Source organism: Ambystoma mexicanum, chromosome 1q, assembly GCF_040938575.1.
Source record: "Ambystoma mexicanum isolate Mex_15411 chromosome 1q, UKY_AmexF1_1, whole genome shotgun sequence".
NCBI lineage: Eukaryota > Metazoa > Chordata > Amphibia > Caudata > Ambystomatidae > Ambystoma > Ambystoma mexicanum.
In genome coordinates this window covers 1275974110-1276000375 of record NC_090922.1, presented here as the reverse complement: position 1 = coordinate 1276000375, position 26266 = coordinate 1275974110, and the positions used below count along the sequence as shown (strand labels likewise).

Genomic DNA, 26266 nt, shown 5'->3' with positions numbered 1-26266 from the left:
TCCCTCACGCACCGCGCGCCTCTCCAAAAGCGGGGGATGACACTGCCATGGTCAGATTTACAAATCGACTTTGTAGGTCCTGTGATTCGCTCGGCTAGGGGGAATAAGTACATGTTGACTGTGACATGCTTGTTTACCAAGTGGGTGGAATGTCTCCCAGCCCCAAATTGCAAGGCAGAAACTGCAGCTGCCTTGATGATTAACCACATCTTTTCCCGTTTTGGTCTACCTCAAAGGATTGAGTCAGACAGAGGTAGCCACTTCACCAGTGAAGTAATGACAAAGCTGTGGGAGATACTGGGGGTCAAGAGAAAGCTGGGGCAGTAGAGAGATATAACCGGACAATTGTGAGCATATTAAAGAAGTTTGTGGCAGATTCTGGGCCAAGTTGGGATATCCGATTACCTCTGGTCCTAATGGCCATCAGATCTACCCCTTCATCTGCAACCAAAATGTCACCATTTGAGTTGATGACTGGGCGCAAGATGGTGCTTCCTCAGCATTTGCTCTATAGGACCCAAGAGCAGACACTGATAAATGCCTCCACTACTCATGAGTATGTAGAGAATTTAAGGAAACACCTCCAACATGCTTTTGCTTATGCTCAGCGGAATCTAGAAAGATCAGCTGATAGCATGAAGACCCACTATGACCTGAAAACTTCCAGGAAGGAATATCAGGTGGGGGACCGGGTCTATCTATACAACTTCCAAAGGAACCAGGCCAAGCAGCGCAAATTTTTGCCTACATGGAAAGGACCCTTTGAGATCATCGACAAGATCTCACCTTTGGCCTACAAAATCCACATCCCCAAAGGTCCTTTGGCAGAGGGGGAAGACAAGTGGGTCCACATAAACCAGTTGAAATGTTGCCATCCCAGGCACACTCTGCAACAACTGGAGGAATCCTCTGGAATCCTAGCGGGTACTGTCTCAGACTAATTCAGTTCCAACCATAAAACATACCACATCTAGTCTCTAAAATATTGTGATTTGCATGAAACTGTCTCTTAGTTATACTGTTTTTTTTTCAAAATAAGAATGTAATGTTTCGTTATGATGAAATGCATATGCTGCCCCACTATCTCAACAGTGGTGGAAAAACGTCTATGAGTAGGTATTGCCGCTCTTCCTTTGTCGTCCTAGGAGAAAGAAAACCTGAAGACGGGCCAAGGAGGATGATCCGGAGACCGGGAACGAAGATCCAATGGGCCCAGTGGACCGCCCAATATTCCCATCAGGACCGGCGAGGAGAACCGATCGATCAGTACCGGATGGAGAAGAAGATGCTGAACTGTGCCATCTACAGAGTAGGAAGAAGATTATGCGGACAGACCGGTGCGTGGGTCAAAACCCTTGGGCACGCGACTCCCCATCGACTCAAATTCAAAGTGCAGTCACGTGGGGGGCTTGTTGGGTGTCCTGACCCACGTTTAAGCTATCATGCCACAACATTTGGTGCTGTGGGCTTAGAAAATTCAAGATGGCGGAAAACCCACATGTGCGCCGAAATACAGGAAAGCTGCGCAGTTTGTGCGCACACCAAAATGGTTGCCTCACTTGCCACCCACCAGTGCGAGAATGAAAGGCCGGGTTGCCATGAGGGAAATGGGTTGCCAAAGGAAAAACAGTAGCGCCGGTTAGCTTCAAAGCGCTTTAAAACCACCATTGGACTACCCGCACAGTAGTCTGCAACCATTGGGAATGGCAATGCTGATTGCCAAATGCAACCTAGAATTGTGGGGAATTCATTCTTAAATCCCAAAAATGGGTGCAGTACCAGTACTCACCACTATCCAAAAGCCGGCATTTTAAAACCACACCAGATTTTACTTTTTTGTGTAAAACTGAATGAACCCAAAGCAGGCCAAAGAAAGACTTACTGAGAGGTGGATACAATGTAAAGTGATATTCTGAAGTGACTTGAAGGTTTATAACAAGACTGGCTGAGCAGTGGATTGCAGCAGTTTAAGTTGCACTGGATTTAAAGACACTAAAATCGAAAATGTTTAGATTAAATGAGTGACCTATGTTTGGTGTCACATGCCTTTGTAACTGTTGAAATGTCATAGTTTTGCACTTAGAATCAGCATTCTAGCTGCATGTGTAAAATTGCAAGTTAATTTAAAAAGCAACAAAAAAAAAAACATGACAGTTAGCTGAAAGTCTGGCTTAAGGAACTTGATTTTGCTTGACAGCTACCCCCATCAGGAGTGAAACTTGAGTCACAACTGTGTTCCCAGGCTATCTGCCTTTTGCTGGCAACACTAAGGATATGCCATCTATCTGATAATTGAATTACCTGTGCTCTACAGGAGCTCTGAACAAAGCCTCTCCTGACTCAGGCAAAGGTTTTATTACAGCCGTCGTAAAATGTAGCTTCCTCTTGGCAGAAGCTGGGAGGGGCACTGCCTGTGAGAGCAAGCTGGCTTGGCAGAACTGGATAAACCAGTATTTCTACCTTGTGCTGAGAGGAAACCACACCCCTTTGGAGCCAGAACATAACTTTAAAAAGATGGATCATTCATAGAGCGGACATGTGAAAATTTTATAAATGATACCATAATTCTTGTGATTTTTCTGCCCACAGTTTAAGAGGTTTTTAGAACCGGTGGTATGTTCAGGGGGGTTTTAGCGGAAAAGTGGATATTACTCTAAATGTATGCATGTTAAAAATCTGAAACTTCATCAGTTAATGTCCATACTCCCTGCGCACATGTATGTAAAGTTGGGTCAATGTCAGAAATTGAAAAATCAGTTAAAAAGTCAATTATGTGCCATTTCTGAATGCAAGCTCTTAGAAACAGCAGATTTGGACAGAGACATGGCTAAATTCAGCCACACCATGTATATGTAATTTCAAGCAACTGTGTAACTGTGAAATATGTCTTTTATTATCAAATATAGAATGTGTGCAATCTGACAGAGGAGTGTCCTATCTGCAAGCCATAAAATGACATCCCTCTGACTCACAGTTCATTCCCCAATCAAGTGGGGAATGGAAATTTGACCAATGACAAGTGAGAGGGGCGAGTTTAGTTATGACCAAACACACACACCCACTTGCAGAACATATAAATGGACCACTGAAACTTAGGTAGAGATTTTCAGATCCATTTGCAGCTGGAAGCTCTGCCGGGAAAATCCATACTTACCTCCATCAACCTTCAGAGAGGAACATAGAGACTTCAAATCCATCAGGCCAGACCAGAAGCAGAGTAGAGCTGACCTGTTAGCAGAACCAGAGAGAGCTGACCCAGATCACTGTGAAGTGCAGAGACCAGAGGCGAGTTTAAAACCTGACCAGATCCATGGCGAGGCCCATTTCACTCAAGAATATAGTGTGAGTACCTAGAAAACTGTGCAGAACCAATCTCCTAGTTAAAATAATATAATTCAATCTATTTAATCTAAGTAGAACTGCCTCCTAACTGTCACCTGTCATTTGTAAAGCTGTTACTTGTCATTTTCTAGTTGCAAGCTGCACTTGTCTTTTTGAACTTTAAAATTTCAAATCTGAAAAACGACCTTTATTTAATCGCTCATATCTCCGCGACCGTTTGTGCTAGAGACTTGCAGTAACTTTCATTTGAAAGCTTAGAATCTTAGCTTTGAATCGCACCAAGAACATTCCTACCCCTTATAGTTTTACCGCAATCGCGGAACACGCATCCGCGAATTGTACCGCGATTTGCAAATTTCTCCACTTGTAAAATCAGCTGCTGCTTGCCTTCCATTTGCCAGAAAATCGTTTGCCTCATAAAAACTATCCCTGAATCATTGCAAGAGTGAGCCTGAGCTAATATTAACTAGATATCACTCACCCTGAACCTCTGAAAGGGAATTAAAAGCATTTTTAGCATATTTTTTAATTCATTGCCAGCACATATCAAAGCAATTTGGGCCTGTGTTTTCAAACTTCTGTAGTTTAAGCTTGCTGGGGTGAACTGAATCACATTTGATTGCATTTCGGAGAACTGTGTGTTTTCCTTCCATTTCCTTGCCTTGCATCAAGGGGGGGAGGGGATTGCCAGAGAAAAGTGATTACATTGTTTTGTTGAAATCATATTGAGTATTTCTATACTGCATTTCATTCATTCAACCTTGCATCCATTTGAACTCTATAAAGCATTTTGTACCACCTTCTTCTTCTGTACCTATTTACCACTGTGCTACCTTATCCATTTCATGTCAACTCCTTATTGATTATAGAGAAGCGTGTTAGTGCCAGATTCTCCGTTGTTAATCTTTATCATATCAGATTAAGTGTGCTATTCAATTATTAATTTATTATAAAGTGTGATATATATATATATATATATATTAATTTATCAAATAAACCTTTTAAACTTGCAAAACAGAACTACTTCTTGGCTCAGTGGGGTCAGGAGGGTTCCAAGAGAGGGGTGTTATATAGGGGTAGTCATCCAGAACGCATGAACTGGACCTAAAGATATATCAATAAGGGTTTTCATTCAGTATTATAGACTAGGCGTTGACTTAGCTGTAGTGTTGAATTGAATCCTCTTACAAACTCCTCCTCACAGCTGCCCCATGGGCATCTGACATAGGATGGGCAAATGGGCATCCAAACTGGAGGTAGAACTAACAGATCACCTATGGGGGAAAATGTGCTCCCACACTAATAGAGTCTCCCTGAACTTTCGATATCGCACCATCCAGTATAAATTGTTGAACAGGCTATACTACGCCCCACGCAGGATCTCCAGGTTTGTCCGCTCTGACCCACGGCTCTGTCCTCGCTACGGTGCAGAGATTGCGAGCTACTTGCATATGTTCTGGGACTGCCCGAGGCTAGCTGCATTCTGGGATGAGATCCTGAAAACTCTGTCAGAAATCTGTGATACTGTTATTGAGCCTGACCCGCTGGGGGTACTGTTTGGGGTATGGGGGGCTGAGGGACCCAGAGGTGCTGCTAAATTCCTAAATGTGGGTTGTGTAATTGCTAAAAAGTGTGTTTTGCAGAACTGGAAGTGATCTTCCCCTCATACCTTCCAGAAATGGCTGAATTTATTAACATGGACTTGGAACTGTGAGGAGGAGTACCTCAGTACCCTCCCGGGCCGTTCCCGGACCAAAAACATCTGGGCTGCCTTTAACAGCTATCTTAATGGACTAGACACCGCCTCCTCGGCGGACAACTGACCGTAATCATTTCTGTTCTGTCCCAGAGCACCGGATGCCCTGCGCTGCTGCATTCCCTACTTGGCTTTCCCTCACCGTTCATATGTACCACTGTACTCTGTTGATTATGCATTTTGTCATTCTTGGCTGCTCTGATGTGTGAGTATGTTATTTGCCTCTGCCAACAAAAATAAAAGTTAAAAAAAAAAGATACAAATAATGCAACCTGGCAATGAACATAAAGCAAGGGAGAAAAAACATAGCTAGGAGTGTGCTACAGGAGGAAGCAATAGGAGTGTGCCTAACATTATGTAAAGTACCCTAAGAAAGGGACCCCTGTCCAGAGGGTGGGCATATGGGTTCCAAGGAAGAAGGGAACCATGTGTGCAGCCTGTAAAGCATGTTGGGTGCTATAATCCTAGGACTGGAAAGTCAAGAATGGAGCTGGGTGTGTGTTCACTGCGACTGTGAGTGAAGAAGAAAATCCTCCTCTATAACCCAGACAGGGAGTCCTTTAGATAGACTGTTTCAGCTATCAATTTATAGTTGCCATATATCACTTCCTAACACCGTACCTTAGCATGACTCAGATAGCCTAACTTGGTTGAACCATGAAGAATCAATCCCTCATCCCTCAGCCTAACCAACCAGTTCAGCATTGCTAATAGATATGCTGAATCTCCTGTAGATTAATGTGTTGTGTTTGTCATTCTGACACTGTATGCTATATGAACAGTATGTTGATACTTAAAGCATATCTTTGATTATTTTTTATTATGAACTGTATGCTTAAAATTGAGAGAGTTCATCTTTGAAGATGTTTAATAGCCATAGAAACTAGAACTGAACGGAAGTTTGTTTTTATTCAGGATCTGGGCACAAAGGTGATTCACTTGGGATCAGAAGAGGCACATGGGGGCAACCTGCCTCACCGACCTTGAAAGATCACCACACTGACTGAGTTGGAAAAAACTCACTTTCTCTGGCAAGTCCATTACAGAACACCTGGGGCCCCATGGCAGCATCCACACTGGCCCCTCCTCATGTGCCCCCGGGATTCCCCGAGGCAAACAGTCACTCCACAACTCACCAACCTTGGTGTCTCTGGCATGTATGGAATTTATTGCAAGGACGGCTAATCAGTCACTATAACCTGAGGTGTGGTTTACTGCCAGACACTGGCCTGTGGACTCGAGTTCGAGTGCCCTGGTGCTGATGCTAGGCAGTAAAAGCCTCCACTGAGGAATATATAGTGATTATAGTGATTAGCATAGGTGAAGCAGAGGAGCAGGATTATAGCACGCAAGACATGGAAGATGGACTGACAGAATTGCATCATCCGTAGGGAGGCAGTGCAAGACATGCTAACGAGCGAGGACATGCTTCAGCGGTTGCAGCAGTGTATCATGATTGTGCTGTCGAAGGGTGAGGGAGGCATTGGCGTGGACCAAATCAGCCCCACACGATAGGTAAGGGGGAGCCTGAGTAGGCTTTGGACAGAATACAAGATGGTGGAACGCCAAGATATACCATGAGGTAGAGATCTGAAATCCACCAATCAGCATCGATCAGCATGCCACATGCACTTGCTCTGTGTACTTATATGATGTAATCACTGTACAATTAGTTTGCAAGCCCTGCTAAAGTCGGAAGACATGTAAGCAGCGCAAAGTCAAACGTCTAAAGTTCTTATGTAAATATAAAGGAAAGCGGCAATTGCTGTCCAACAAATGTAATTCAAATGGAGAAAGTACAGAGGATCTGAAGCTGCTGGAAGTATGCAAAGAGATCAGTTAAACGAATTAGATAGGTACCCATAATCTCCATAATGGTTACATAGAATTAAATATAGTTCAAAAAATACCTCAGTGAATTAAGTGCTTGCCTCGCCTCCACAACAACCACCTTCACCTTGAAAGACTATGGTTTAAATACCGGCAGGGACATGCCAACATGCTATTAATCTGCGATTCATAGATTTACGCCCAATTAATTGGTTAATACAACTTATTGTTAAATGAGAACACAATTTCAGATCCGTAATGGTGCATAAGTCATGTTTACGTATTTTGATGACATGGTTGCCACTTTGGGTTTCCTCAGAACAATGTATACCACAGGTCGGACAACTCGGCTAATTCACTGAGAACAAGGAGTTTTCTACCTGTAATACACAGGGTGTACATTTAAATGTCTGAGGTTAACATTCTGACATGAAAATCAAAATACTTTTTATTTTCCATTTCTAAGGGACCTACTCCCAGTTTCCATTAAAACTGCCTTGACTCTGAACATGATGAAATGTATCTATGGTCTCACCTTATCACAATACAAATGTGGCAGGGTGTGAGCCCTTTCACATGCTTCTAAAACACATAATACTACCGCTGCACAAAACAAATAAACAATAATTATTAATCGTGTCGCCGAACTTCCAAAGTTCTAATATGAGTGGTGGCTCAATCATTTCGGCAGATTTCAGCCACAAATATTAAGATTCATGCTTCATACATGCTCCGCCAATTATGACACATTTCACACTGATTCATACATTTTACTTTTAGGGCACTTTCTTCCCCTATGCAGTGACTATTTTGACTCATGATTCTCAAAGATTTGTAACGGAAGAAATCAGTGTGTGCTCAGGGCATCTCGGATTTGCTCACGCTGCCTCATATCTGATTCGCAAAGCCTAAAACCAAATCTAGTTAACTCAAGATCTCCAAGAAAATGGCTGCAACATTGGCATCAATATTGATGGAAAAGAAAAACATAGAGATGGGAAATATTATTGGCCCCTCCTACTTTGGTATCCTTCTTCATTGGGCGGTAGTGCCGACTCGATGGAGACAGAAATGTAGACACCAGCCCAGTAGAGTTGTTTCCTTTGTGCTGATGTGTATGCATCTCTGCCGCATCAGTAGTCAAATATGTGGCACCCTCTCTACTTGAGGCACAGAGCAGGTTCGGAGGTCACGAGATGCCCACTTGACAGCCGTAATGACAGCCAAGTCCCTGGGTGCAGAGGCAGCATTTAAGATATATCCCACTGTACCCAAATCTATGATGATCATGAGTCACCCCTGCTGATAGCAGGGTAAACACTAATATAAAAGCTGTGCCCATATTTAGGCATAGTACATGGTGCTATTTATGATCACAACCCCCACATTCCATTTAATATCACACCTGTCAGATGCTCAAAGCCAGCTCCATTACAGAGCGCAATGTGTATTCTGGTCAGCTGAGTGTAGCACCACCAAAAGTCAGGATGAGAACCTGGAAGGACCATCCTCCTCTTTGATCTTTTTTCGAGGGAATGTAACACCCTACACCCGAGAAAGAACAAAGCAGTCTGCTGTCTTGGGCCCAGTCATTGAGATAGCACAGCCATTCAAAATTAATATCCTCACACCAGTGCACTGCATCGCTAATGGTCTTTGTTCTCAGTAAGAAGGGAAAGGGGTTGGATTATGATAGGCAGGAGGGCTGTGCTCAATGGGAGAAGGATTCCATTTTGATTCTTGCTGTCCCTCTCTCTTTCCAGTGCCCTTCACTACCTCTGGAACAAAACACTTTGGGTGTGACATCAACAGGGCAAGTTCACACCACCCCCGAGCAGGGATTCGTCCACTGAGGCAGGCTCACTTTACTCCAATCACCTGAGGACTGTTGCCCTTAACAGAAGGGCCCTTCTGCACCTTCAGAAGATTTTCTCAGTTCCTCTGGAATCCTTTAAAGCTGAAGATTTGTTCTGGAGATCTCACTTTACGTCCTTTGAGAGAATTGTACTCTCCAAAGCCCTCAGGTTGAGGTGAGGAAGGAATCATCCAAGACATAAGGAAGATCTGTACTGTACGACTCCCAGGACACATCAGGAGTAACCTCTACTGTAGATCAGGACCTCCCACTCTGCACCATAATCTCTTGAGCTGGGCGAGCAGACTCTGAATAGATTAATCCTTTCCTCGAGTCACCCTGAAATGGCCTCACAGCAACCAGAGGACCAAACCAGCCAAAGCTCCCTGTTCACCACACCAAACTGGTTGCTCTGTGTTTACAGCACCTGGAACAAGAGGAAAGTTGCTGGTGATGGTTCATGTGCTAATCCACCATTCGAACATTTGCTTGCACCTTTGACCAGCTCGACACCGCATCATGTCCCAGCTAAAGCTCATCACCTGGTAGGCCTGAAATAACTGCTCAAGGTTGGGACCCAAACCCAATCACTGAAGAGTCACTCACCGACCCTAACCGGGGCTTACAACCATGTTTGGCCCAGCTCGCCTTTGAACTGCAGCCTCATAAATCGCACATTGATGCACCCAAGATCACCACTTCAATGACCATCATCTGCCGACTCAAATACCTGCAGAGTCACTCATCAACCCCTCCCAGTGGCTAAAGCCTGACTCAGACTCTCCAACTTTGAAGCATTTCAGGGACCGCTCCAACCGGCATGCTTGAAGAGTAGCCGTTCTACTGCACAGAGCACCCACGTTCACTCAAACTCAATGCCAGTTTGCAGCCAGTGCCTCCACAATCCTCCATGCCCATAAGAGCCTTATCAGCTTGCATCTATGTTCAACCACAGGTCTGACTGGGCCAGCCCAACAAGAACTGAATCCAGGTACTGTTAACTCATAACTGCTAACTCGGACCACTTCGGCCCTAGGAGCTTGTTAGGTCACAATCGCTCCAGTTTTCTTCTTACAAATATTTTTTTATGGTACTACCTTGACTACCACACTTGGAACTACGCTTAGAGTGCTGATTTCTTCAGTTTGTCACATCCTTTTTTCTCCTTCCTTTGTGGTGGGAATAGATGTAGGTTTGAAGGTGTAGGAAGGTAGTCGACATTCAGGGGACTGGGGCAATTTGACATATGGGTTACTCTAAATAGGATTAAAAGAGTCAAGAAATAAGCAAGAGCTCAGCACTGTCAAGATATGACTCACCACTGGTGATTGTGTTAACCTGTTGAGCTTGCCTCCACACCACACATGCCTCCACACCACACATAAGTCAGGAGTGGCCCAGAAGAAGACGGAGGGAAATGAGTGAAACAGGGAGATGGGGGCTATGTAAAGAAGCAGATAAATATGTGTATTGTGTGTATATCTAGATTTACGTATGAAATGTTTGTGTCGTGGAAGGAAGTGGGTGGGTACGAAAGGAGGGTTTGGGAGAACCCCTAAGCTAAGGGAAATCCATGAGTATGGCAGAAGGTGGGGTGAGTTGCAGAGCCACTGCCAGAGGAGTTCAGGGGGTACAATGCCCCACCAGAATCCTGCCTGTTGAAGGTCACACAAAATCAGCCTAAAAAAGTGGCTTTTTTAGTGTAGACTTTAGCAGTAAGTATTATGACTTAGAAATGCTTTGTGAAGATTTATAATGTGTGCTGCACTCTGTTTTTTTCCTGTTTTCTTGTTAGGTAAACTTTGAAACCTTTCAAAATCATGATGCTGATTTATGTGCATTTAATGCAGTCACCATATTCCAAACCATGAGTGGGAATATTTGAAATAAATGCAGTGGGAAGTGTGATGAATCCAAAGGAGTGACCATGGATCCCCCGGCTCCAGCCTCTTCCTATGTGGCTATGGGACGGCCACTGCTACCTGACCTGATCCTGACCCTGAGGGTGGCTATATGAGGGAGGATCACATGGGAGGAGGTAGCCTCTGGGGAGATGTCATGGCTTTGTTGGATGAGGCATGATATCCTCCATTTACCCATAAAGTAGACCCATTGTTACCCAATACCCTAATGGCCTATTGCCATGCTTCCATAGCCACTTTTACGGAAAATAGAGGAACCTTTTCCCAAAGCCCTTTTAACCAAACCTTCATCCAGGGACAAAAGGGTCAAATCTACAAGACTGTCTTTTACAGTTCTAATTATCATCCATGTAAAACTGGTTCATCATGTAGAAAGATTGCAAGTAATTTACTTCAGTAAACACCAATGGACTTCATCTCCCACAATCATTCAGGCGAGGAGGAAGAGGGGAGCAATACAGATGAGAAAGAGCCTCAAGTTCAATGTGCATGCTAATTGTTTCCACAATGCACATGTGTGCTGGATATTTAAAGATCGGAAACCAATTAGAAGAGGTTTCTGCTGCTGTGTGGAAGAAGTCATCATACCTCTTTGAGGCGGGTGGTCACTTGGAGCACAAACCGGTGTGGCGGAGCCAAGTAGCTCGCCAGCAAGAAGGCAGGGAGCCATTACGCGAGCAGGGCCTGCCACATACACATCAGGAACAGATAGAAGATTCCTGGGTGTTTGGCTTGGGAGCTGGAAAAATCAACACTTTGCTTACTGGGCCCTGAAGGAAATCTGAGAGAGGAACTGGAACAATGAGGAAACAGTCCAGGGTGGAAAGCGGGAGGCAACGCTGTGCCACGTGAGCGCAAATGGTACTGAAGATGCCACCCCCAGCCAGTGAGTCCAAGCAAATCAAGTGGACACCCCAGGGTCAGGCACCAGTTGTAAAGTATAACACCAAAGAAACAGATACATTAAAGAGAGTGTTTACATATAAAGTAAGGACATTGCAAATACGAGCCCCAGTCATATACAAGAGTATGGCATACAGATTTGGGGGAACCAAGAGCAAATGTTGAAACAACCAGAAATACAAAACCAAAGAAGATATATGCAATTGTTGAATTGAAAGTGGAACTATTGACCTATGAATGTCAGAAGGCCTGGCAGGAGAGTAAACCAGTCAGTCACAAGTGTATGAGAAGGCTTGGCAGGGGAGTATACCAGGCATTTGGAAATCTACAAGAAATCCCAACAAAGGGTTGTGTTTGTTAAATTCAAGAGCACACTTTTAAAAGAAGGAACATTTGGAAGAAGGAACTACAAGGCTAAGGAGCTTTGTAACAAAAGGAATTGCTGTGCGCCAGGAAAGACACAAAGAACTGTTAGACCAGTGTTGAAGAATCCAGAGGAATGGACTCACCTTCTGGGACCAAGGTACTGCCACCTTGGGGAACTTTTATGTTGGAGCTGTTCTGTTTTCATTTATGAGGACGTTTTGCTATCAGGTTAAAGACATGTCCCTTTTCGCCATATATTTTAATTTGTAGTGCAAGGGTCTGGATAGAACGTTTGAACACAAGAATGGTTTTGTTTTTGACATCCTGACACAGACACAGCCTCAGTTTTTGGTTACAGGTAGGGATATTCCTCTTAGAGCAGGGTCAGAAAGGCCTTTACCCAACCCATTAAGTTAATAAAAGGCTTTAAACAAAAACATGGCACCTTCGTGTTCGAATTTCATTTCTGACTCCTCATACAAAGTAAATATATTACAACAGAACTCAGATATTCAAACATTGTAACAACCCTTCAATTGAACCACACACAACCAATATACAAGGAGGACAAATTGGTGTTTTCTATCTTCTTAATAACCCATTAGACACATTGTGTGGTGAAGGTATGTGCTGGGTGGGGGCAAACTGCAAACTAAATGTATCACACAGTCACTGATGACACAAGGGTGAGGTCTGTGACCTTTGGCTCTCCAGCTGTTTGGGGCTACATTTCTCATTATCCACAGCCAGAAAAGTAAATGATGAGGAAGCAGAGAAATCATGATCCAAAACATCTGCAGAGACACAGGCTGATGAAACTCTCACTAAAGGCAATGACAGCCATGTTGACCTCATCCACAGCAATTTACACCAGGTTTGTCCTTGAAGACTCATAATTGAACGCATGTCTGTCTTCAGACGCCTGCGTTAATGCTTGACTGAAAGCAGACTGTGGCACTCTTTAAGTGGTCGGTTTTAATGGTAAGATATTTAAATGTTTTTACTATCCTTCTAATTATTAGTCATGAGATATGTACCTAATGCGATATTCCAGGAATGCCAAATGTAGTAAATACCTTTTAATCATGATTTTGAATGCCTCACTGACATTAGATATATGTTTACCTCCACCCTAAAGGCGGTGGATGTTAAAAAAATATTTCACCCCACCCTGTTAACTATTGTGTGCCCTTTGAGCCAGTTCTTCTGTTAAAGGACAATCTCAGAAGCCCACTACATCACCCGCCCTCCTTACATAATCCTCACACGTGGTGTTGGGTCAGTGTGGTTTTCTTCAAGGACAGCAGCAGTTTATGCCAGGTTTGACAATTTTTGAAAAATCAAGCCATGCAGTATTTCAGATATAGAGAATGTTTGCTATACAATTTTCCAACCTTGCGGTGGTAAACACATTCAAATGGCTGATCCTCAGACTGCCGTGTCTGGCACCTGTAGTTACTAATAATAATAATTTAGCATTTACATAGCGCTACGAACCCTCAGGTATCTAAGCGCTGCGTGTTATTACCCATGGTGTGTGGTGCTCATTTATCGACCTCGGAAAGATGAAAGGCTGAGTTTGGCCATGTCGGGATGTGAACCTGCATCAGCAGGCTCTGCATGGATGTCAAGCGAGCACTCTACTCGCCGTGCTATCAGACCAGCTACTGCTTCTGGAAGGCAATTGTGGAGAACTGCAAAACTCCTAATCAGGGCTTAAGTGCGGCACCAGAAAAACAAATGAACTCAAACGTAATAAATATGCCAGTGATTGTAGGGTGGTTTACGAGAATTGGTATTTCGACTGAACATGTTTATTCCGTGGAAGCATAGAATGATTTAAGTAGTTGACTTGAACAGGCTCTATTCTTGTTCTATAGAGGATCTTTAACTGAGACAATTTGTCATAGGTCCACACACAGTTCTGGACACACACAGGATGTTATATTTCAAACACATCAGTATTTGATAGTGCATAACCCACTTCCTCTATTTTGGTCAGACCATTATGCAATATTATTTCAAAAGACGTTAAGGCACCCTCCAAGCCAGGCTCCACCCAAAATAAATAAGCTGTTTCCAAAATGGTCAAAATTGACCCCATACAGTGGTGTAACATTTTTAGCACATCAAACTTTGAAATGGATGATGCTTGGCATGTAAACCTAGCATTGGAGATCATGAATAAAGTGCTCCCCATCTGCCAATGAAGGACAGAACTCCTATCTATGGTAACAAATGGTTTACTGTAGATCTGCCCCGGTCCAGGTCTCAACAACGCAAGTTGGAAAGAAAATGGAGGCAACATTACCTAAGGGAGGATAAGAGGAGGGTGCTGGCATGTACAACATAGCATACAAAGGAGTTTTATTTTTGTTTTTTCTTTATTGTGTCACTGGTTGAAAATACTCAACCTTACACAAATCAACAATTCAAATACAAAAAGGAGATTGTGACGGCCAAACAGAAATATTTTCTGGATCATATTTTGCCAGCTGTCTCCCATCAGAAAATGCTCTACCAAATATTAGTCAAGTTTACAAACTTGACCATGGAAATTAACCCTTCACAAGAACCTTGTTAATGAGATTAAATTCAAGTCAGTTTTAACACAAGTGCAAAGTGCCAACCACAAGGACTTATGATAAACCAGAGGTAAGTATTTATTATTTAAATACCCCCCATTTGATATTGCTAGAATTGGGGAAGACTATTACAAATGTCGGTGCATTCTCAGGCCCATGTGCACCGGCGGGCTATATATCCCTTGCTTGCATCCATCAGTGACATCTAAACTGCTCTTTGTTGTCAGTAAATCATTGCTGTCAGGGATTGTGTCGGATATCTTTGGATTAACCTGCATTACACCACTGCAAAAACTAAAAACACAGTCAGACCCCGAAAATATAACCACATTTTTACAATTTGAAGTGTGCCCTATCCCACAAAGATTCTGGAACTGGTCATGGTTTATCAGCTGCAAAATCACATTAGGGCAAGCAGTCTAAATGAACCATTCCTGGTCCGCTTTCATTCAGCCTATTCTTCAGAGGTAGTCATTGCATCAAAGGTAGATGATTTAACAAGTTTTATTGTGATACCTCTGGGTCTGAGCGCTATACAGATATAAAAATAAAATAAATAAAATAAGGAGCTGTGGATGTTTGGGTGCTCATGGACCAGTCAGCGGTATTCAATATCATTATTCATGCTACCCACTCCAGAGCGTACAGCATTTAGGAGAGGGGGGCAGTCTTACTGGATTAAATCATATTGATTGTAGCTTGTCCAACTAGTATATTTGCCACAATTTACACCAGACGCTTTACTTATGTATTTGTACATTTATATAGCGCACCTAACCCTAACACCTCACGTCTCTTACTCCTATTCTATTTAATATGTATATCTCTCTGTTGATTAGAATGATTCATGATATGTTGATACCAATATATAATTGTGGTGATAATAACCAATTACTCTTCAAAATCTACCCAGCGGATGGATAATCCTATACTGGATTTGACCAAAATACTCACTATTTGTTTGAGTTCCTAAAACTGAATATGGATAGAACAGAAATTCCGGTTGTTGACATGACTCCATCTGATTAGCTTTGAGTCATTTGCCAACAAAAGCAAGGCTATCCTGGAGCTCCAGAAAAGGGGACCAGGAATGTATGGGTTCAGATAGACAGTTGGTTCTCTTTGGACCTGCATATCTCAACAGCGGTGAAGAAAAGCTTTGCCACCTAACAATTGTCAAACATATGTGTTCATGTGCACCACATACCCAAAGACTGCCAAATAAAATCTCTCCGTTGCTGTCCGATTTGTACTGTGCAAATGATGTTCTTCAGTCTGGAAGTTGTAGCATATCCAAAATGCAGCAGCCTGCCACGCTCAAGCACTATGATCTCTGACTTGGCTTCCCATTGATCATCAAATTGATTTTAAAGGTCACAGGTTTATTATCACAACATACTAAACACTAAATATTTGTCATCACTGCAAAACCAAACTTTGTAAAATTGTTCTCCATGTGCTCCATGTCAACCTTGCTTCCCCCAATTTCCAACCAAGTCCACTCTAGGCTTAAGCTCCCCCAACTGTTTGTAAGAGCGTGATACACACACAATATCATATCATATCATATCAAAGCACTATGGTTCATCAAGCAATTTATAGGCAATCCATTTCAGTTGTATATTCCATTGCAGCGCTTGTGTTCGGCTAACAACATGTGTCTGGTCATAGAACCTTTAACGTTGGGTCTGTGGATAGAGCATTTGTGGTCTCTGCACGGGGTGTGTGTTGGTTCTGAATTCAAATGAGGAATCATTTTAGGCCTCACCCACTCCTGAACTTTTTACATGCGGAACCGTTTGCCTCTGTAGCTAAGAGACCCCGGATTAGAAACGTTTCAGAAGGCATCTTAAAAGCATGCCAATATCCTCAAGACGATGTGTTCCTGCTGTGGATTCTACAGTGCTAGGATGCCACTCTGTTGGTGACATGTGTACTCAATGAGGACAAGGTAATGCAGCATAACATGTTTGCCCATAGCAAAAACCAGCAAGACTTGCATTTCAGAAGATGACATTCCAAATGTGCTGGACCTGCTGCCATTTTGGGCATCAAATACACACTGTCAGACTTGATGGTGCATGAAAACCAGGCACACACATTGGGTGTTACTGTAAGCTTGGTTATATAAATAATTGTGTGCCAAGTCCTTCCTTTCACTGGGTTCTGCACAAGTTTCATTATGGCTGAACAAGAAAATGGTCAAGTGTGAGTCAATATTCTGGACTATAGATCTGGAAAGGTGGGACATAGACACTGAGGATGCCGAGGGAGTGTTGGTTTTGACATTGAATTAAAGATTTCTAGATCTCTATGACTCCTTTTGAATACATTCTAGTGTAAGGGACTTCATGTACACAATAAAGCAACGGCCAACCTTTAATTCCCATTATCTGAAAGGTTTCTGTGCAATTTGCTGCCACTTGCATATGAAAGCATGAACTAGGAATGTGTTCTGGAGTTGGACTAGCCCATTTTTTTTTATTTGATTTTATTTTGTTTTATTTTCTAGTTAGCCACATGTTTTTTTCAGAAGAATCAACTCTGGAAGGGGCAAAATACACAGGCATATTTGCTGAGTTTCCAATACATTTGTCTTTATGCTAAAGCATTAGCAACATTAGTTGGATGTGTTATGACATTAATAATTTTAGTTGATGGAATTGCAGTCTATCACTCACGAAGCCAACACATGTATCACAGCCAAGGTAACAATTTGCCTAAACAATGTGGGAGAAGCACACCCGTCATTAATTGCTTCATGAGGTGGCCTTACTGCACGCTGGTTATGTCACATTTCCATAAAGCGCTTCACGCTGGTGTCCTACTCATTTTAAGTGGTTTGACAGCAGTGTTGGGATTGTCCAGTGTGGTGGTAATCAATTTAGTGAACACATATTTTTGAACACCAACCTGTGAATGCAGGGTCTCCCTACTGCTGACTGAAGTGAGAACCTAGATGGGTCGCAATGGAAAGATGTACGGAGGGGATGCATCGGTAAGGGGTCTGCAACCTTTTGCTTTCCAGATGTTTAGGAATACAACTCCCATGAGCCCTAGTCAGCATAGTCAATGGTAAGGGACCTTGCACGTTGTGGTCTAGAACATCTGGACAGCCAGAGGTTGAATTCTTATAGTTACAGGTAGCATGCAGGGGTTGCTTAGGTAATGTCATAATGTTGTCCTGCGAAAAGAATGTGAGGAAGCAGATTTAAGCATATTTAGATTGAAATTTAATTTCAATTGCTTGTTCTTAACAATCCACATTTTAAAATATATAATTCACGACAAGGCTTACAGACCGCACACCACAGCTAATCCAATAATATAATTATTCTTTCAAAAAGATATGTTTTTGCCCTGAAACTGGCATAGGTCTATGAAAATTCCACTGCACCACATGAAAGGTCCACACACCTGAGATAAAAGTGCCAGAGGCAACACGTGGCGGAAGTAGATTACGTGGTGCTCAAGGCTTTGTTGCGCACCACCCTTTGAACCTCCCGCCAAGTCTGGGCTCATTAGACACTCATTATTGTATTTGAGCATCAATGCCTTATGGCGGGAGGGAACACAATTACAGAAGGTGCAATAAACCTTGACCAGGAGAGACACATACTTTATTTTACAGAGAAGAGATGTCAGTGACTCACTGCTGTGACTCAAGAGACATCATTATAATGATATACTAATTAGCTTATTAAGGCTGTATTTTAATCCTTTTAATGATGACCTTTCAATTACACTATATGGAAAGCTTGTAAAGTACTAAGCTGTGTTCCTGATAACCAGCATGTGTTTAATAGTTTTAAACCATTATCTCTTTTGTCTTCAAATGAAATCTGCTTCTGTTGAATATTTTATTTGATATGATTAAGTAAGTGCACCATGTCCACTTTTGACGTGTTTTTGTTTGCCAAAGGGACATCCTAACATCTATCGATCCTTCTACATTCTTAAGTTCCTTCAGGACTTTATTTAATTGTGGTGTCCTAATTTCTATATTATTTTTTTTGATAAGTGTCATTTTTCCTATGGTGTTAAAAACATCAGAACATCATTTCAAAATTGAGACTTTTAAAGAAAGTAATCCAAAGTGGAATTGTTATTATCTTATTTTATTTCAATGTGTGTTCAGTGCTGGCTATACCCAGAGGGTCTCGGAACTCCTTACAATATTCAAAAGTTCAATCCCATCTTATTACAGTGGCTGATATCAACCATGTATTATTTCATTTATAATGAGGATATCTTTTTTTCTGATTTCCAACAATGCAGTCATCAATTATTTATTTTATGTATTTATTTATTAGGTATTTATAATAAACCTATACAGCAAATGTTTTTTTTCGAGCACAACAAGAAAAACTGGGATGAAGAATAACAAGAACGCTCGTGCCAGGCCTCGAATCATTCAGATCGTGCAATTGCAAAAACAAGAAGTGCAGGCGGAGTGCGGAGCGGCGGAAGTGCCGGTCAGAGCGGAATGTGCTAATGCTTAAGTGGGCAGGTAAGTGCAGGTCAGAGTGGAGAGCGCCCAAATGCTGGGGGGAGAAGGAGGAGGTAAAGAGGGCCCCTGGGCTGGGTGAGTGCTACGCAGAGTCCAGGTGGACAAGTGCCAGGTGTATGGAGGGAGTACAGGGAATGACGCTCCACATGCCAAGTGAGGGGACGGGACTGGATCGGGCTCAGTAGGGTCAAAGGCCCTGCCAGACTAGTACGGGGAGGGAGCCCGGTAGGGCAATTGCAGGTTTGAGGGGGCAGAGGCGAGCGAAGTGCTGGAGTAGACTGGGCGGGAAGGACTTGTTGCCATGTATTACTCAGAAGGAACCAGGCTGCCAGTCGAAAATGAAGCAGAGTGGGACATTAGCAGGGGAGAGGGAAGGAAGAAGAGAAAAGGAGGGTCTTGAGAAGCTTCACGAATTTAAGGAGATCTGGCACAAGCCTCAAAGGGGCAGAGAGTCCATTCCAGAGGGAGGCACCTGCAGAAGAGAGAGAGATCTACTCCACACTCTCAGCTTGGAAAAACTTCTGATCTGCAGGGAGTTGGGGCTAGAAACCCAGAAAGCTCTAGCAGGGATGTATTTAGGGAGAGTTTGATGTAGCATGGCCACAGGCCCCTTGAAGCCTTGTGGATGATGCAGAGGGTCTTGAACTTGCTCCTCACAACAGCCGGGAGCAAGTGGAGAGATTTTAGGGCTGTAGAGATGTGGTCCCTGGGCTTGAGACCAAGGATAAGTCTTGCAGTACTTTGTTGGATTAGTTGAATGGTGCAAAGGGAGGATTTAGGCAGATTGAGGAAGAGACTGTTGCAGTTGTCCAGCCTAGAGGGGACCAGAGCTTTGGAGACATTGGGCCTCATTACAAGTTTGGCGGTAGGCTTGCAGGTAACACCAGCAGGCTGCCGCCAAGCTTGCATTTTTTTCCAGCCTCTGGCAATCGGGACATACAGGGCCCTTACCCGTATTTCCCATATATCATGTATATCCTCTGATATGTCCTCATTGCCATTGGCCAGAATCCGTTACTCCCCATTCCAATTTGAGCCTCACAGGGCTCAATTGAATGGGGAGGTCGGATGACCCGGCACCATTCAGAATGGTGCCAGTGCATCCGACATGCTGTGCTCGCGGGTGCCACCCTGCCCTCCAGGTCAGACCCGGTGGGCCGAAACGCACCTGCAAGCACAACTTGTAGGTTGCCGGTATGGGAACTACGGTACCAGCAAGCTTACCGGTGCCATAGTTCCCAGACCGTAAAACATGTAACAAGGCCCACTGAGTTTCTGTGGGAAGATGAGGAAAGGGAGAATGTTTCTGTTGAGGTGCAGCTGAAAGTTGGCTTTCTTGGCAAGGTCTGGATGTGAGGAGAGAAAGAGAAAAAGGAGTTCAAGATGACACAATGGTTTGTTGCCTCATAATAGGGTGATGGGGGGGGGCAATGGAGGGCAGCCAGAGAGCAGGATGGAAGGAGGGAGCTGGGGTCCCAATGAGAAGGACTTCAGTCTTACTGGCATTAAGGCAGAGATTGTTAGCAGCACACCATGCCTGAATAGCCGTCATACAGTCAGGAATGACAGAGGAAGAAGAGGAGGCAGTGGAGGGAAGCATAAAAGAGATCTGTGCGTCGTCTGCATACCACAGGAAGTGAGGAGAGAATGTGGAGATAAATTGAGCTAGAGGGGCAAGGTAGATGTTTAAGAGATTATAGAGCCTTGATTGGTGCCACAGGTGGAGAGTGTGATGGGGAAGAGAAAAGGGTCCAGTTGAACTTGGGATGGTCGGTCAGAGAGCAAGGCGGTTAGTCAATCCACTGACAGGCCATGATTCCAAGGGTATCACAGAGCCGATTTATAATGGTGCATAATTGATTGTATCAATGGCAGAGGAAAGATCAAGAAGGATGAGAACAAAAGGAGAGTGTGAATCAAGATTTGAGAGCAAGTCTTCATGGGTGTTCAGGAGTGCAGTTTCAGTGCCTCTGGCTGCTCTGAAGCCAGACTGGTGGGCGTGGAGAAAACCAACAAATTCAGAGTGGTGGATCAGCTGTGAGATGACCAGCTTCTCCAAGAGTTTTCCCAGCAAAGGGGCAATGTGATAAGGTGGTATTTAGCCGGGCAGGAGGAGTTGACAGAAGGCATTTTGAGGAGAGGGTACACAAGGGAGTGCTTGAGGGGTAGCAGGAAGGAGCCAGTGGCAAAGGAGTGATTGCAGAAATCAGCCCAGGCTGGAGTAAAGGAGGCAAACATTGCACTTCCATAATGACCGGGAAGCCTATGAACTCATGGGTCAACCTGGGCAGTTTGTTGCTCAGCAAACTGGGGAAAACATCGATCAGGCGGCTCCACTCACAACCACACTTAATTTATTTTGTTTTTAGTAAAACATATACATTCAAGGCAACTTTAACAGTCCTTTGGGGGCCAGGGTGGGTACACCAGCCTCTAAGTAGGCACCCATAGGAGCTCCGCCACTGACCAGAAACCCTCCTTTGATCATATTTGTCTCTTTTCCCTTAGTGACAGGGGTATGTACAAATAGTACAATTGGAGTGCACCAGGCTTCCCATTTTGGAATGATAACCCATCAAGTAATAATTTACATGGTGTTAATACATTTTAATGATGTGTTTTACTCAGTAAGAAAAGTGTAACATTCTTATTGGGAATACAATATGTACTTAAATTAATCCTTAGAAATTAATATTGTCCATTTAAAGAAGTCACTTAACATTATTACAATTAAATAGATCTGTTTTTAATAGCGCATTTTGTGAAAGAAATCACCGCACCCCTCTTAAAGATATCCATTTGTTTTCTATGGTTGCTCTGCTCTAAGCAATGGCTGGGATGACGCTCGCGAATGCAAACCCAACAACACGACTTCCAACAACAGAGACACGGGACTGGCTGACATTCTTCCTAACTGACAACTCTTCCCAAGTCATTCTGGGCCTCTTCTCCTCTCCTACTTACTTCTCCACCTTTGGTGTCCCCCAGGGTTATATACTCTCCTCTTGGCTCTTTAACAACTACCTTGCTCTGCTTGCATGTCTCATCTCCTCTTTCTCCTCCAACTTCCAGTGTTAAGCAGACAACACAAATCTCTTTTTCAAACATCCTGCTGACCCTTTTTCACCCTCCATCATCCCTGACTGCCTATCTGCCATCCAGTCTTGGTGCACCTCCAACGATCTTTGCCTCAACCCCTGTAAAACTGAGATCCTTCCCATCTGGACCCCTTCTCCCTTCTTTCTTGCTTCACTCTGGTCTTCCTCCTTGGGCTCTCCCCCTTCTCCTTCTTTTGAAGCTAAATACCTTAGAGTCATCTTTGACTCCTCTCTCTCTCGTGCCTCCCTCACAATCAGGACATTGCCAAGAAGTCCCACTTTCAGCTCTTCCTTCTCCAAGGAATTCTCCATTTGCTCACTTTCCCCCAGATGCTCAGTGTTATCCGAGCCCTGGTTATCACCTGGCTTGACTATTGTGATAGCCTCCTCCTGAATCTAGCATCTTCCACTCTGCGACCCCCTCCAGCTAATCCAGAATAGGGCAGCAAGACTTATTCTTGTCCGTATGCCCATGTGCCACATCTTTCCTGCCCTAAAAAGTCTTCACTGGCTCCTAGTTGCTGCACAGATTAAATTAAAATTCCTCTGCATCATTCACAAGGCTGTCTGGGACTGGGGGCCACACTATCTTTAACTTTATCTTACTAAATACTCTCCCTCTAGGCCACTACGTTCCTTTGGCACCAACTCTTTGCGTGTAAAGTGTTTTGCTAAACAGTTGGTAAGTGGCAGTGAGCTTTCGTCAGCTGGCTTCCTCCTATGGAAGTGCCTCCCCCTCCCTCTGCATGTTGATCAGGACTTTCTTAAATTCCAGAAGCTCCTTAAGACTTTCCTCTGTATCTCCTCCTTCCATTCTTCTCTCCTCTGCTAATCCCACAGTTGCTGTGATTGGTGTCCTGGGGCCTTAGGCATCCTCAGGGCCCTGACCTCCCACACCCAATCAGCCCAGCTCCTGTCTACCCTCAGCACTTGCATTAGTACACCCTTCGCCTTGGAGGTTCACACTTACACCTAACACGGCTCCAGGCTGTTTAGCACTCAACATTCCTAGCACTTCCTATTTGGCTCACTCACTAGTTCCGACTCCCCAGCACTTACCCCCTCTGCTCTCTTCCTTGCTGCACTTGCATGCTCTGAATACTCACAAGGCATAGTAGGTTTGTTCTTTTTTTCCCTTTTTCCTCCCACTGCTCTTAAATATTGTTTTTTATAATGTGTTTCACTCCCTTGTTCCCTCCATTCGCCCTCTGGGCACTTTGAAACACTATTTTACTTGCTGTATAAGCACCTAACAAGCAAAGAATAAATAAAAGAGAGTGTGAGCAAATGTCAGAAAGAGACAAAGAGAGAGAGTGATTGTAGAGAGAAAGATCTAGATCTATAGAGAGAGAGTGTGTGAGATAAAAAGAGAGTATGTGAGAGGGAGAGAGAAAGAGAGAGAGAGGGAGAGAAAGAGTGCTAGATCAGCATATGACCTGCCACCTACAGCTATTTTGTATTTATAAGTAGCATAAAATCAGTTTTGTATGTCTTTACATTTTGCAATATACGCTCCAAATCTAATGGGTATATCATCATATTGGTAATCTCTTTTCTTTTTACATTTTATAAGGATGTTCTTTTCCATTTGAAATCCAATTGTGTGACCTCAAAGACAAACCATGTTTAAACATATTGCGATAATGAATGTATTTAAAGAACTGACATGTTCAATTCTTATTATACTATTCTAGCACTCTTTGAAATGTTGCATTACTCCAGGACCTGCCTATCTTTCATATGCTACGAAAAATGTGCATTCGAAGAAAGGTAGAACCCTGTATTATACCACTGACATAATAGTGGAATGACAAGTAATCATATAAAGATATATAGGATAAATACAACACATGACAAGATCAAGATGTTCATTGTTTCTCAAAACCGAGGAGACATAGTGTTCTGTTGTGAAGTATACACGGCTGCATTTCTTTTCATTTGCAGAGAAAAAGCCCCAGAATAACAGGTGTACTGCAATAAAAACGAGTTTCTATTGTCAACATTATACTTGTCCAAAATAGAAATAACCATCCCTAAGTATGGTAAATGGTATACTCTGCTAATGACTGGCAGAGTCTACTCCCTACACCCCATCACATTTCGAATAGAAGAAAGAACAGAACAGAAAAAGCTCAAAATACTCTTGAAAACATGAGACATCATTTGAATAATAAAGAACATAGATTGTGCCAAAATAGCATGCATTCAAAACACACTCTTTACGCAGGTGAAGAAACGCAAATAACTTGAATGAGGATGGGACTTAGAGAGACAATAGGCCCTGGCAGCAGGAAATAAAGCTGCACACGTTTCCACATCAAAATCCATGACCTCTTACAACCCACTGGTGGAGTGGTAACTGGGAGGACATCTGTGGGGAAAATGTGTGGGGAATACTAACCATTAAAGCACAGTGAGCAAAACATATCCCTCAAAACTAACATGTGCATAAAACAACCGGGCCTAGATGATCTAATGTTTGCGCTGCTGCTGAGAGCAGGTGGGAAATGTAGCATTCGTATTTAGGAACTGTTTCCTGTGTGGCATAGAACGGTTTTCCCTCATGTCCCTTCTTTTATATTTTGAAAATGGGACACCTTTTTGTTGTTTGTTATTGGATAAACCTGCCAACATTTGAAGGCTATATCAGTCTATTGCAAATACTGTGGCAAATCTGTTTACTCCATTCTGTGTCAATCAAGCAGCAGCACTGGTTCTAAGTGCATTTGATACATGTTTAAGGACTGGTTCTGATGTGAGATAATCGATCCCAGGTCTGTAAAAAGACCCTCATTGCCTCAAATAAACAAACACATTGTCCTGTCGAACTGGTCCTTCGTGCTTTTCCCTAACTCCCTATAAGCAAAACATCCACTGTAGGATTTCAGTGGGAGATAATCGCCCGGCTTGATATCAAATGGTACATATGTTCCTCATATGTTCCGTGTGTCCACATGCCGTATCATGGTACTGTACTGGTATCTGCGGGCCATGGATTTAATGATGATTTTGATCATATTAAACTGCACTATACTGAGGTGGCAAGCATTAGAGGTGTGTCCAATACAGATAGGCTGCCATTGTGAGTGAAATTGTTGTGGATAACATGTCTATATTTGCTCCATTTCTATTCAAGCACGTGCTTTGCCACAACATGTATGTGGCTACTTGTTTTCGAGTATAATTAACGATTTGGTTCACAAATGTGGCAGTCGTTATAATTAGGCTTTATGGACCCGGTGATAAAATATAGCACTGGATTGTGCAAATGAGGGCTCAGAGATTTCCGGATTCTGCAAGGAAGGGCCCACACATTTAGAGCGAGCGATGACATAACCTGCGGGTTACACATCAATGAGAGGAAGCCGGCATCCACTAGTTCAGTTACATCTAAAAGGGAACTATCTTCTCTGCCCACCTATCTGAGGGGATGATCACTGCTTCTGCTTTATGGGGTTTATCCTAAGTGCTTATGCATCACCCATGCTTTTCATAAACTGGAGACCTGTAATTAAGGACATTCTGTGTGTGTGTGTGCATATGCATCCATGCATAACCATATGTGTATATGTGCATATATAAACACCTATACAAGCAAATCACATCTTAAAATTATCATTCTGAACCTATCAAATTGCCGCCATATTAACAATGCAAATTAAGCGATCACATCAGCCGATCAATAGCTATACATACACATGATGACATCTTTCCATGTCAACGCCTTCTGAATGCATGCTTCCATTGTCACTCTCATTGGCAGGCAGGAACATGACAAGCATTGCCCTCCCCATCCACCACACAGGAACAGTTCCATTAACTTGTATAGCCCGACGGAAAAATGGCCATCCACTTAAGCACCCTTAGGAAAGAAGAGCCGTACCTTTCTTTTTGGAGTCTTTCTTAGCGCTGGTTTTAACAGCCACTTGAAGTTCTGTCTCAGTTGACATCCTATTATATCCTTAGTCCTCTTCACACAGATCCCGTATCTCAACCAGGCTCATCTAATCTAGAGCGAGCAGCTGAGCTTTCAGATGCTAGAACACGGGCCGCATTCTTCATTCACTCCCTTTGAGAGCTGCAAAGAAAAGCAACAATG

At 43.2% G+C, this 26266-nt stretch overlaps 1 protein-coding gene across 17 annotated transcripts in view; it reads right to left on the bottom strand.

Annotated features, from left to right (window-relative positions):
- Window positions 1-26266, bottom strand: part of DAB1 (DAB adaptor protein 1) — a 4845894-nt gene that overhangs the window by 732307 nt on the left and 4087321 nt on the right. For all 17 annotated transcript variants that reach the window (XM_069642094.1, XM_069642098.1, XM_069642099.1 and 14 more), the window contains one exon: window positions 26051-26245. In XM_069642094.1, the coding sequence (XP_069498195.1) occupies window positions 26051-26117 (67 nt within the window). In that variant the 5' untranslated portion in view covers window positions 26118-26245. The remainder of the gene's footprint in view (window positions 1-26050; window positions 26246-26266) is intronic.